The 13,393-nt window shown below is 38.7% G+C and overlaps 1 protein-coding gene across 1 annotated transcript in view; it reads right to left on the bottom strand.

Annotated features, from left to right (window-relative positions):
- Positions 1-1,274: 1,274 nt before the first annotated feature.
- Positions 1,275-13,393, bottom strand: part of LOC134636856 (vasodilator-stimulated phosphoprotein-like) — a 20,720-nt gene continuing 8,601 nt past the window's right edge. Inside the window, exons 3-13 of the mRNA XM_063487084.1 lie at positions 12,927-13,107; positions 11,660-11,708; positions 5,006-5,324; positions 4,523-4,626; positions 4,374-4,422; positions 4,211-4,253; positions 4,016-4,055; positions 3,811-3,882; positions 2,615-2,681; positions 2,225-2,282; positions 1,275-2,079 (exon numbers count right to left, since the gene is read on the bottom strand). Of these exons, the coding sequence (XP_063343154.1) occupies positions 2,033-2,079; positions 2,225-2,282; positions 2,615-2,681; positions 3,811-3,882; positions 4,016-4,055; positions 4,211-4,253; positions 4,374-4,422; positions 4,523-4,626; positions 5,006-5,324; positions 11,660-11,708; positions 12,927-13,107 (1,029 nt within the window). The 3' untranslated portion in view covers positions 1,275-2,032. The remainder of the gene's footprint in view (positions 2,080-2,224; positions 2,283-2,614; positions 2,682-3,810; positions 3,883-4,015; positions 4,056-4,210; positions 4,254-4,373; positions 4,423-4,522; positions 4,627-5,005; positions 5,325-11,659; positions 11,709-12,926; positions 13,108-13,393) is intronic.

A 13,393-nucleotide genomic window follows, 5' to 3' on the forward strand; every position in this document is an offset into this window, starting at 1 on the left:
TAATTAATTAAATGTGTCAATAATTAATTAAAATGTGAAATACATAAATAATTAATTAAATGTGTCAATAATTAATTAATTAAATGTGTCAATAATTAATTAAAATGTGAAATACATAAATAATTAATTAAATGTGTCAATAATTAATTAATTACATGTGTCATAACTATTTATTTAATTAATTAATTCCAATTTTAATTAATTATTGCCACATTTAATTAATTATTTAATGGTGTATTTAAGTAATTCATTATGGCAGTCCTGGCGTTCCATATATATCATGTGTGGAACCAACAGTTAAAATTTCATTTATATTGAATAATTATAACCTACTGTATAGTTCCCTGTTGCCACAAGTTAGCGCCATATGTGTGACACAATATTGACAAATACAGTCTAAGTCACTTGGAAAGAAACTGACTGGACTTCTTTAAGTTTCTTGAAGACGTTTCACCTCTCACCTGAGAAGTTTCTTCAGTTCTGAAAGCAACTGACCATCTTTGAACAGAGGGGGCAGCTTATGACACCAACTGGCTGCCACCTATAATGCAGTTTTAAGGTACCTTCCCAGGCACCCGAGTCCCCATTCACATCTTGTGAGCTCAATGGGTCACATAATAAGGTGGGGCAAGGTCTCACAATGGTTTCACCTGAAACCTCTGCTGATAATCCTAAAAAGTTGATTCTGCTCGTCTGGACACTATGTAAGAATGAACAGAATCAACTTTTTGGTATTTCACTACCTGGATGATTGAGCATGCATCAAGACTGTGCGGATAATGACCAACAGCCTTTTTTTTTTTTACATCTTCTTACATGTGGTGAGGCACATTATTATTGACTAATAGTGGGTCAATGACCCTCTTAAGAGGCAATGCTCACTAGGGATTAATACTTTATTTACAAATGGTTAATCCATCATTTATAAAGTAGAAAAGATAAAGCAGAAAACATAAAAAATTAAACATTTTTTATGGCCTTACTAAGCAAGACTATTCGTATACACCTATATAAATGACATACTAAGGAGGAACAATACTTTATGATTGAGTTTTAACTAATACTTCTTTAATGCTTAATAGTGTGTAGATATTATAAAATGCCACCTAACTTTTTAAATTTTTATTAACTTCTATTTTTTTTTAAATCAAGTGTATGTGACCTACATTATATTAAAAACATTATAAATTCAGTTTTTACCCGGTTTTAATGAAAAATCATACACAAAATTTGCTTGCTTGTCACAATTTTTATTATTTTTTAACAAGATAAGCTTTATTTTTGAGTACTTTTAAAAAGTACTTTATCAGATGACAGTGGAAGAATATCAAAAATAATGTTTTCACATCTGAAAGGTATCATAGACCTACATGGGGTCATATGGAGTTTTTCCTGGTATACCCTGAAATGTACATACATGTAAATAACTTCACTTGAGCAATGTTGCGTAATTTTAGACATTCAACAACAGCTGCTGGAATTTCCTGGAATGGAACTCCCCAAAGTTCTATTCTTTTCTATTCTATTCTATTAAAAAGTCCAATTTCTGGCCCATTTTCAAGAATGTAAGTTAACATGTGCTAAAATGTATATCCTTGTAGCTACAAAACCAGTAGTGTGCACTTTTGCTACCACTTCTTTAATTTTGCAAGAACTTGAAATTGTTTGATGGTAAAAGTGTCAACAACCTGTCTGAGCAGATTACTGTTACCTGCCACTGATAAAAATGCCTGGGCATGTCATTCATATGTCTGTTGATGAATATTACATGAAACACTAACATTTACAACTCCTAGACAATAATTGGAATTCCATTCTGATTTCTATAACTAAGCAAGATATCGGGGAAAAATAATGATAATAATATTTTATTTGAAAATGTGTTCATGTTCATAGTCTTAGGACTGATCAGACTTTAAAATCTATTGCATGAAAACAAATTAAACAATGTAAAATAAAATAATTTCGCCAAGTAAAACACTGTGAGCACTGCAAGATAAGCATCCATTTTTTTTTTCTTTTGATCAATTCTTCAGTCTTCATCCTTGAGCTGTGACCTTTGTAGCTCCTGCATCAGAGCTAGAAAAACAGAGCAATATTCTGGTATAACACAAGATCACAACATACTGTATATGAGTAGTTTCTACATGTGTGCCCTAGGTTCCTCTGACATAGTTCCTCTAGGTTCATCTGACATATGGATAGTATATACGTTAGAACTCACCTGTGATAATTTCTTCCTTTACTTTGTAGAGTTCCTTTTTTATTTCTTCAAGGATTTCCTTCAAATGCAGACAGAGTATGACGTTTTACATAAAAGAAGTAAATTTTGTTTTAATAAAGAGCCTTAAAACTTTATGTGTACAATAGTACAAATCTGGAAACAAGGTTAGAGGCTTTGCAACTATAATCTAAGGTTCTTTAGATAAAATGGCTTTATAATGCAAGTCCTGGGAAAAACAAGCAGAGGCTTAGAACACATATTTTACATACTAAATAGCTTCTCTTGTTTCAAAGGAACTAAAATAGTTTTATGTCATCACAGAAAGTTATACTGTTTGCTAAGGAGTTGTAGGATATTGGTGTGTATTTATATAAAGATGGAGGAACAAACCTGTTTAAATTTTTCCATATCACTATCATTTCCTGTACCATCTGAGTTCTTCTTCACCACCTTCATCCTACAAAAGAAAGATACTTTATTACACTGAAGCAAACACAATCAAAGAGGTCATATTTTAGGCCAAACACTTACTTTTATCTTCATGTACGCGTTCCAATAATGTTTCTTTCTTTTAAATTAGTTTGGAGTGCTATGCTACAGAAAGTGGAACACTCACTGAATCAGTTGAGCAGGATAGTGGCAGCATGGGAAGGTGTCACACTCAATGTGTTTTTCAAAGCAGAAGCAAATAATCACTAATAATTTGGAATTTTATGTGGAAATCTCTAAAACTAAATGGAAGCAAGTTTGAGGCCACCACACTGAAAATATTAATATTTTAAATTAATTATTAAAATATCACATTTTTATATTATTATTATTATGTGGGGATGATGCAGATGGCATGCTTGAGGCAACTGTTGTTGTGATATGGCGCTATACAATTGAAATGAATTGTTCTGTCAGACATCAGGTGTCTGTGCTGGCCAAGCCTGTTCTTGTAACAGGCAGTCAGCTAAGATCCCTTTTGCCTAAAATAATACAGCTTTTCAAAAATTGACATGTTTGTTGTTAATATTCAGCAAATATGAAAGTTGTATAAAAGTTCTATGTGCTTTTGTGTCACTTTGCATTAAAGTACAAACAATTTTAATGCCTGTATAATACATATATTAAAATAATAAAGTAAGTTTTAATATCTAAGTCAAATAAGTGCACAGACAAGCGGACTAATTATTTGCATTGACAAATATTAATGAGTTCATAAAACTATGGCTGGGTGTAGCTCTCTGGTGTGCCTTTCACTTAATGTTTGCAGTTCTGCGATTACAACAGAGTAAGCTATTTGTACAGTCATGCTCACAGCTCTGCTGGTTATCTGTGGGAACATCTGGTCAAAAACAAAACATTATCTTTGTCTCAAACATGAGCTGGCCAGGGGAAGCAACACACTTTGTTTCAGACAGAAACAATAAAAGCAGTTGATAGTTAATCTTACGACAGTAAGACAAAGTAGAAAATAGAAATGCAGCACACACCAACAAACAAAAAAGTATCTCTTTGAGATTGGAGTAGATCTTCACTGAATGCATATCATCTTAGAAGAGAACCCATGTAGTAGGCAGAGTCAGGGGGGAGACTAGTACCTGGACACTGGAGTAGTGGCAGAGCTTGAACTTGGGCTTGAGTCTTTTTGATTGGTGGTTAAGGATTTGGCTCTGTTGCAAAGAACACAGATGTTTTAGGAAAGTTGTTGATTGCTGAATTGCTGTGGATGGCTCAAAATAGGTTGTTGTTTAGTATATAATGTATGGATCAGTTGTAAAGTGAAAGTCTGAACCAGTCTCTTACCTTGGCATGGTGGCAGATTTTTCCTTGGATTGATTGATTTCTGGTGGGAAATTGTTGTATTTATTATTGCATTTCATGTTAATATCCTCAAATTAAATGTTTTTGTTTCTTTCACAAAAAGTCTATGTACAATGCTGGCTGTAATGTAAAGAGAGGCATTTATCTTTCTTTATCTACACAGATGTGATTACTCACCCGCTACACCTGAGGATTTCGATACAGAGGACTCAGAATCCTCCTGTAGTTACGTATAAAGATAATTACAGTTATAATTTAATATTTAATTCTTATTAAATCTACAAATACTAAAGACCCAGAAAAAAAATCTTATGGGTCTTCTTGAGAGCACGGGGCTTACATTGTGAGATTCTTCCTTTTTTACAGCTGGCTTATCAGCAGCTTTTCGCCTATTAAAAAAGTAAATCCATTACAATACAAACAATGAGATCCTCCATATCAGACTATCACAAGTATTTCTAAGATGTATATCTCTCTATTATGACTTGCCTTCTTGCAAGAATGGCACTCATTTCTCCCATTAGATCACCTCCTCCACTTCCACCGGATGAGGACTGTGGTTTGGGGGCTGGGGCTGCTGAACCTCCCTCATCCTTAACACAAAAAAATGCACATCACTGTGTTTAAAGCCGTTTGGTCCAATGAATAGATCCTTTTGAAAAACATAAAACTAAATACAAACAGTAAAATGTGTGTGTGCATCAGGGTTTTAGAGAATACAAATACATATATGGACTGATTTAGCACTTTTCTACTCTCCCGGAGTACTCAAAGTGCTCTATACAACAACACACTCCAATGGACGCATGTGGGGGGCAACTTGGGGTTAGTATCGTGCACAAGGATACTTGACATGCAGACTGGAGGAGCCATGGCTCAAACCACTGAACTTCCGATCAATAGGTGACCTGCTCTACCTCCTGAGCTACAGCCACCCTGTATATGTATATGCATATATGTATTTGCTCTTACCTTCACTGTTTTGCGCAATTTGGCTCCTGCTAGAGCTGCAGCCAGATCATTTCCACTGCCACCTCCACCTCCTCCACTGCCTCCTGCAACCGGTGGGGGTGGAGGTGCAGGTGGAACCATACCTCCAGATGGAGGTGGTGGAGGTGCAGGTGGGCATCCCCCAGAAGGAGGTGGGGGTGGACCTGGAGGTGGTGGGGGTGCTGGTGGGGCAGGTGAAGTAGCTGGTGGGGCAGGAGGGGCAGGAGGGGCTGATACAGTGGCCTGGTGTTCTCGCTCCAGACGTTCTTTCTCTTGCTGTTCCTGCTTCTGACGTTCGAGTCTGGACGAAGATAGACAGATAAATTAGAGCTAAGTGCTGCTGTTTGTATAAAAACTCAACAGGTATAATACATGTGTTTATATTTCACTGAAAATCCATCCTTTATATTGTGAGTGGAGGTTCATAGTCATCCAAATCGTGGTAGTTTTAAGAGGTTAGAAAAAGAAAGGAACTTGATTTCTTTAAGTTTCTGAGTATGCTTCACCTCCCATCCCAGGGTTCCAAAAACAAAAGACAAACAAAAGAATTCCAGGTATTTAACAAGTAGTGGTGTCCCCTCTGGAGGTGGTTGTTGACCTAATACAGATCATGTGAGTCAAAAAAGGCATAGGCCATTACCATCAGAAGAGGACAAGGGTGAAACCTCTGTGAGACCCACCCTATCATGTGACCTATTATGGTCAACTGAGGCAAGGTGTAAGTTGCAGTTGAAGCACCTGAGAACTACAATATCAGTGCCTCATAGCTGGTGTTGAAAGCGACCACCTCTGTTCAATTGTAGTTGTTTGTTATGGACATGGATGGGAGGAACACTTTTCAAGTGGTAAGGGAGTATGAAAGAGAATCCAGGAAATTATATACTATAAAATTCCCCTCTGATTAAATCTGAGATGCAAAGAGTCCAGATTGGTCCCAAGAGTTTGTGGTTTTAAACTACAGTCAAAAAACATAGAATTAAGCAGATCTGATGGAGTAGTACAGAACCAACTCCCGAGCAAACGATACAGGTCCTGACTGTTGGCTGTGCTTACGTGTCGAGCAGCAGGTTAGAGTATCTGGCCTTCTTACAGGGTTGCTCCCCAAGCTACCCAGCTGGGGTACCCCCCTCATCACTGATCTTTGATGAGGGGGCTTGGCTCACAGTCTCTGCTCTAACTCATCTCAAAAGTGTTCTGTTGGGTTAAGACCGTTGCTCTGTATAGGCCAGTCATGTTCTACCACACCAAACTTGCTCATTAATGTCTTTATAGACCTTGCTTTGTGCACTGGTGCGCAGTCATGTTGCAACAGAAAGGGGGCTTCTCCAAACTGTTCCCACAAAGCTGAGAGCATGATACAGTCCAAAATGTCTGACATGTCTGAAGCATTAAGAGTTCCTTTCACTGGAACTAAGAAGCCAGGGCCTACTCCTGAAAAAAGGTTGCCACATCATAATCCATCCACCACCAAATATTTATCCTTGGCACAGTGCCGTCAGACAAGTACCATTCTCCTGCCAACTGCCAAACCCAGACTCATCCACCAGATTATTAGATGGAGAAGCCCAAATTGTCAACGGTGGGTCACTTTTGATAATATGTTTCCACTTCTCTAGAGTCAAGTGGTGGTGTGATGCATCCAATGTTCTGCATTACGCTTGGTGATGTAAGGCTTGGATGCAGCTGATTGGCCAAAGAAACCAATTAAATGAAGCTTTCTATGCACTGTTCATGAGCTAATCTGAAAGTCACATGAAGGTCTGTAGTGATTACTATGCAGAAAGTTGCCGACTTCTGTGCACTATGTGCCTCATCATTTGATGACCCTGTTCTTTGATTTTCAAATGAGCTTTGTCTGGAGTGTGTCTGAACTTTCTTTTATGTTTAATTTACGATACAGTGAATGTGTCCATTTGCGTACGTATTTGCCTATGCCAAACCTATGGAGAGGGGTTTTCAACATACGCAAACATCTCTTGTGCAGTCTTCCAAAAACACTATGGATAGGTGTGACTAACTGGCTGACTGTTTGAAAAGTGGATCATGGCAAGGCAGAACAGTTGTTTGTGACATTGTCCTTATTTACAGCAAACAGCTACAATATGTAGACCAGGGGGGTCAAATTCATTTTTACGTTGTGGGCTACATACAAACCACTTTGATGTTAAGTGGGCTGGACCAAAGAAACTCTCCTTTCCATCAGTCCAAGTGCTATGGTTTTTTAAAAAAAATTTGGGGGTTTGACTCATTTTTTATTATCTTTGTATTATAGTTTTGCTCTCCTAATCTTTAGGTCTTTAGGTGCATTCTAGGTAAAGATGAGTTTTGTGTTTGAGCTCTACAGTCTTCTGTTTATGTTTTATATTTATAGATAGCATAGTATCTATATTTCTGGTTCATGGTTCTAGTTTCTTTTTTCATCATGTTATATTTCCTTTGTTTCTAGTCTCTCCTCCTCATTTGGTTATGTATTCTTCAGTTATCATTATTTTTGTGTTCCCTTTCTGTCACCCCAGACAGTCATGTCTCCATGTTTGTTTATTTCCCTTTAAGTTCATGTCTTAGTCCTGGGTCTCAGTGTATTACTTCCTATTTTCTTTTCCTTCTCTCTTGCTCTTGGCGAAGGCGGTCGCACTTTTTTTTCCTCCTCCTCTCCTCTCCCTTAGCTTCCCTGCTTAGCCTCTTGTGTCCTTGTCTAGTCTCGTGTTTTTTGTATTACTTTTCCCTGGAACACTCTCTCACAGTCTGTTCTCTAAAACCTAAAAGAGGAATTATGGATTTGATCAACTGGTCTCTGAATGCAATTGACACCCCTTCAACGAGAAGTCTGGGCTCGGGTGAGCTTGACTGCTGAAGATATCTACCTATTCGGAACCATGATAACAGGGTTCTTGCTGATCGGAGCTGGCTTGGCCCTGGCTTATCGAAGAATTAAGAAAGCGGAACCGGCTGTTCAAACCCCCACAAGGCTGCCCACTGGGATTGAAACGATGGGACGAGGCGTGAGTTTCTCGAAATGGGTCATTGAGTGCAGCACGGATGAGATCTTGGAGAACCGCACGGCTGCCGTGAATACTCAGAACAAGACCTCTGAGTGCAAACTGATTACATCTGGAGGGGCTCGCTCGGAATAACACCTCTGGGCGCAAATTGATCACATCTTGGGAAGCGCACCGCGGTCGTGAGTTCTCAGAACCTGCTCTTTGACCACAAGAATGACAACATCATGGAACATAAGTTTGGATAACATCATAGAAAGCTCACGGCTCTCCAACGGGAGATTGAGAGACCAGTGTTGGACTGTTAGAACAGCTTTGAAATTCTTATGAGTTGTTCGCACTAAAGTAAAAACCATCATCACTTCATGCGGAGACCCCTTCGGCGCCAGCTGCGGTCTCAAGGCTGGAGCTGAACAACAACACCCTGATAACGACTGTGTTGAGACTGTTCTTCCCATTCTATGCAAGGCCACCTGGGTTAGCTGGAAGACTGTTTACTTAGCCTGGCAGGGCGAAGGACACTGTCTCAGCTGAACTCTGGACACATACACACACACGCACACAGACATATACACATGCAGATATACACTCATCCCCCCTCCCCCTCCAAACGCTTATTCCCTTCCGATGCTGACGGTGGATCATGGAGACCAGCGCATAGGCTGCAGGCCCAGATGTACTGTCTACATTGGATGTCTCTCACCCTTTACCCTCCCCTGTTGCTTATCATTTGTTTCTTTGGTGTATTAAGCGTTTTTTTCATGTGCTATGTGCAGAGGTGTTTTTTTTTTTCTGTTCTCAAACTGATCTCCCTGTTGGAGCTCAGTCTGGGGGGAGTTATTTTTTTTCTCCTTATCTTTCCTCATGTGGTGCTTTTCCATGTTATACCCCTCTGACCTGTCTTCCCCATGTGATGTTTGTGTAATGTATGTATGGTCGGATGGGTAAGACGGCGCTGGCACGGCTGGCAGCCTTAACCCAATTTCCCTCGGGATGAATAAAGTATAATCAATCAATCAATCAATCAATTTTATTTTGATAGTCCCTCGTGTCTTGTGTTGTGTTTAGTTTTGTTTGCCCCTGTCTCATTAGTCTAATTCCATCCAGCTGTTTTCCCTGGTGGGTATATATTTTCTCCATTTGTTCTTTGTCATGTTATCCCTCAAAGTTGTGTCCTCCCTTGCAGTATTTTTTTTTTTTTCCTGTTGAGTCGCAGATTTGATTTACCTTGTTAAATTTCTCATGTAACTTTGTGATTTGCTTTACTTTAATAAAAGCAACTTTGTAGTTTATTTTCTCATATTTCTCATATTTTATACTTTTGATTGTAGATAGTGGAAAAAAGGACATTTTATTTTTGTCATCTAACAGTTTATTCATTACTCATCATGTGTTGCCCTTAAGGCATTTCTCTGAATAAATAGGTTCATAAGTTTGAAATAAATAATTTTAAACTGATTTGTCATTAAAACATTAATATGTGTTGTTAAAATGAATAATTCATGCTTTACATACGTTTTAGTTAAAAGGAAAATATCGCTAAAATGTATTTCCTGTTCTGGCGGCGCACTTCCGGTTCCGGTCAAGCACTTCCGGTTTTGGTCAAGCACTCGGTTTTGCTGAGAAACAGGCTCCAAATGCGAAAGGCAGTGTGGAGATGTAATCAAATGCCATCTACTCTGAATTATCAGGCTGGAATGCCGTAAGTTACTTTATATGACAGTTTATACAGATAGCTTTGGATATTAATGTATATTTTGCTAACATGAATGTTTTAGTGAGAGTAATGCACTTTATTGATGTAAACATGCTTCTACCTGTTGAGATGGAGTTTATTTTCTGTCATTTCAGTTTTCACCACATGTTCATGGAGACAATTAAACAAGCTGCAACTAAACTCCAGGGTCTTCATTTGTGGTTTAACTCGGTGTCACCAACATCCTTGTTGAAAACACTACACATCACTTTGGTGCAGTTTGGGGGAGGTCTTTATCAGCAGAAAACGCGTAGTCTGTCCATAGGACCACTGCAGAAGCATGCTTCCTCCATTCGAGATAGATTGAGGAGCTCAGTCATTCAGCAAGGGCACAAGGTAGAGTTGCTACTCCCCCATCATGAAAGGAACCAGTTGAGGTGGTTCAAGAATGTAACAAGGACACCTACAAGGTGCTTCCTAGCTGAGGTATTTTGGGCATGCCAAACTAGAAGAAGACGCCAGGGCAAACCCAGAACATACAAGCCAGCCATGAGATCATTACTTTTGGCTGGCTGGGAAACACTTTGGTGTCCTCCCGAAGAGGTCTAGGAGGTGGGTGAGATAAGCAAGGTGTAAACATCTCTGCTTTTAGGCTGTGTGCGCCAAAAATAATGTCACATCCACTGGCACACAGCCTTGTTTTGGTGTCACTTCACCCAGTCGTGCACTTTTCAGGCTACATCCACACGGATAGATTTGAAAACGGCGTTTTCGTCTGAAAATGCTCCGCATCCACACTAGCGTTTTCAAAGAGTTGCGCGTCCACACTAAAACGGCCGGAAACGCTGACGTTGCAGTTCCGCGCATGCTTGAAACGCAAAACGACTCGACCTGCGTCATTTCCCTCTGCCGTTTATTTACATTCCGGCTCTTTGAAACGTGGCAGCGAAATGGCAGGACAAAGCATCGAATTTTTAAAGTGGACTGATAATGGGGTGGAGTTGTTGCTCCGAGTCACCAACGAGTACAAGGTTTCCAAAGCAAGTGAGAACATCAACTGGGAGATAGGGCTACCAAAATTGTGAGCAAACAAAACAACTGCTGTCCGATGCTGTCCACCATCTTAGTTTAAGTGGTCACATGACTGCATCATATGACCAACATGCGTCATTGTTTTCAAAAATCTGCGTTTTCGAGTGTCCACACTGCGACGGGACAGCTCCATTTTGAAATGTATGCGTTTTCGAGAGCGTTTTCAAAACACTGCGTTTTTCCTTGGGGAAAATGCCATCTCAGTGTGGACGGGAGGCCAAAACGGAGAGAAAACGATGCGTTTTCAAACGAAAACGCATTAGTGTGGACGTAGCCTCAGCTTCTGTAACCTGGTGCATTGCACTGCTGCCGCCACAGCTAGGTTTTGACAGTCAAGTGTACAGTCATGTTAGTTTTTTCTGCCATTCTAATGATATATCAGAAGGTCAGAGTTTCATAAATTCTACAGAGGGAGTGGAAACATTTTGATAACATGAGATTTATGGAAAAATACTTGGCAATGACTTTGCTTTCAGTTTTGACTTCTTCTCTTTCTTTATCAGCGCTGATGTGGTGGTATTGTCTAAGCAGAGAAAGCTGTTGTTCAGGAAAATAATGCAGCTGCTATTTACGTCTTAATGGTGAGCATAAATAGAAGTGACTGTGCAGAGCAAGCAACCAGTGCAGAGAGTATACTAGTGCCTTTAGACTTATGAACTCATGACTTGTATCAAGGAGAAAATAGATATGTGGACTGTCTGCTGTAAACAACATATCTCTGCATTTTCATTGTAGTATTTATTAGTATGTAATAACTGCTGAAAATGTTAATTAAAAGCAGAAACAAAACCTAAAAACCAATGAGACAAAATAGATATTAGCCTTAGTATAATTAAGAATGAGCTGTACCTTCTCTGTTGTTCCAGCTGCTGTGCAGTGGGGCCGTTCTGAGCTGGGCCTAGGGAAAAGCATTAAAATTATTTAAAATTAATATATTACATAGATAATATAAAATATGCATGTATTTTTATATTAGGGCTCCCAAAGCCAACGAGATGATAACACATTCATGCAAATTCAGTTTAAAGCTTCTATTTTTTGACTCTCAATTAATGTACGGCTGCATTGTGATCTTTGATAGTTCAGGATGTTTGGAAGTGATGCATCAGTAATGTCAAAGCTATGCCAGATTGTTCTCTGGACAAAACCAAAGTTATTTGTATTTACTGTCGATGTGAACTGAGTTACCACATTGAGTCTCAAATGCCACTTGGTGGCTAATAACAATTAAAAATTGTTATTGAGCCCTTTTGATAACTGGCAGGGAATCTTTTACAATATTTGAAGAAATTTTATCTCACTTTTTTTGAAGAATTGTTTTAATTCAGGCATAGAAATGTTTTTCTGTATAAGTATCTAAACAGAGTTATAGTCCAGATAAAACTCCAAAAAAGTAGTTGGAATAAATGCCTAATAATCAAAAATAATTGTATTAACTAACATTTATAAAACATAATGTGTAGGACAGTACACTGGTTTTTAGGCTTATTAGTTTTCAGTGTGCCTAATACATTTTTTATGCAAGTCATGTTGTACTATTTGTTTTAATTTTGTCATTTCTAATCTTAGAAAGATTAGCAACACACTTTTTTTTTACATACTTATATCTCTTATATCTTTTTTCCACTCTGTGTCACTCACATATTATCCCCACCCCACCACCATACCACACTTAGAGATTATTGTCAGAATATAAAGACATTGCTATGCTCCTTGTTTTAGCCTTTTCCCATGTGCCTTTTGTACCAGTTACTGTTTTGCTCTTCCCGTTTTTCTGATTAGTAATAGCTATGTTCCCTAATGTTTCCCATCTTCCCTAATTACCTTGTGTGTTTCTGGCCTTCATCTCCCCATAGCTTTTTTTCGCATCAACCTGTTTCTTGTTTACTGTGCATCCTGTTCCTTATGTTCCATCTTTGTTTCCTAGCTCCCAGGGTTTTCCAGGCATTTCTGTGTGTTCTTATGGCTTTTGGTTTACCTTCAATAAATGATTATATTCACTGGAACCTGCCTGTCTAAGAGTCTGCATTAAGGGTCCTCAGTCTTCACCAAATCTGACAGATAGGAATACTGCACAATCTGGATCTAACATGTCTTCTTACACTGGTGTGGTTACCTGCAACTGCCGGCGCACTGACAGTATCTAAAGCATGCGTCATGGTGTTGGCAAACAGAGTAGCATCTTCTTTACTGCCAAAATTTAGCCCCCACACCTGCTTGTGATCACGCCACTGATGGAAATTTGGTGTGGCTTGATTATACTTCATTCCTTTGATAATGGGACAATTGATCACCACCTGATGAAAACAGGAAGCGAAAGATAGTAAATGTAAATTAAATATAAAGTTAGTCAGGCCAGAAGTAAATTTGTTTAAATATATAATTATATGTGAGATCATATTGCTGATGCTTGGCCCACAGTAGATTGTAATGTGCATGGAATAAACCAATAGATGTTGTGGGTATTCATCTGTTAATTGTTAGGTCTGTGCAAGGTGAACAGAATACACTGCGTGTCTCAAAGTGTGTATGTATATATATATATATATATATATACAGTGTTGGGTGTAATGCGTTACTAAG

The sequence above is a fragment of the Pelmatolapia mariae genome, linkage group LG10_11, assembly GCF_036321145.2.
Source record: "Pelmatolapia mariae isolate MD_Pm_ZW linkage group LG10_11, Pm_UMD_F_2, whole genome shotgun sequence".
Taxonomy (NCBI): Eukaryota; Metazoa; Chordata; class Actinopteri; order Cichliformes; family Cichlidae; genus Pelmatolapia; species Pelmatolapia mariae.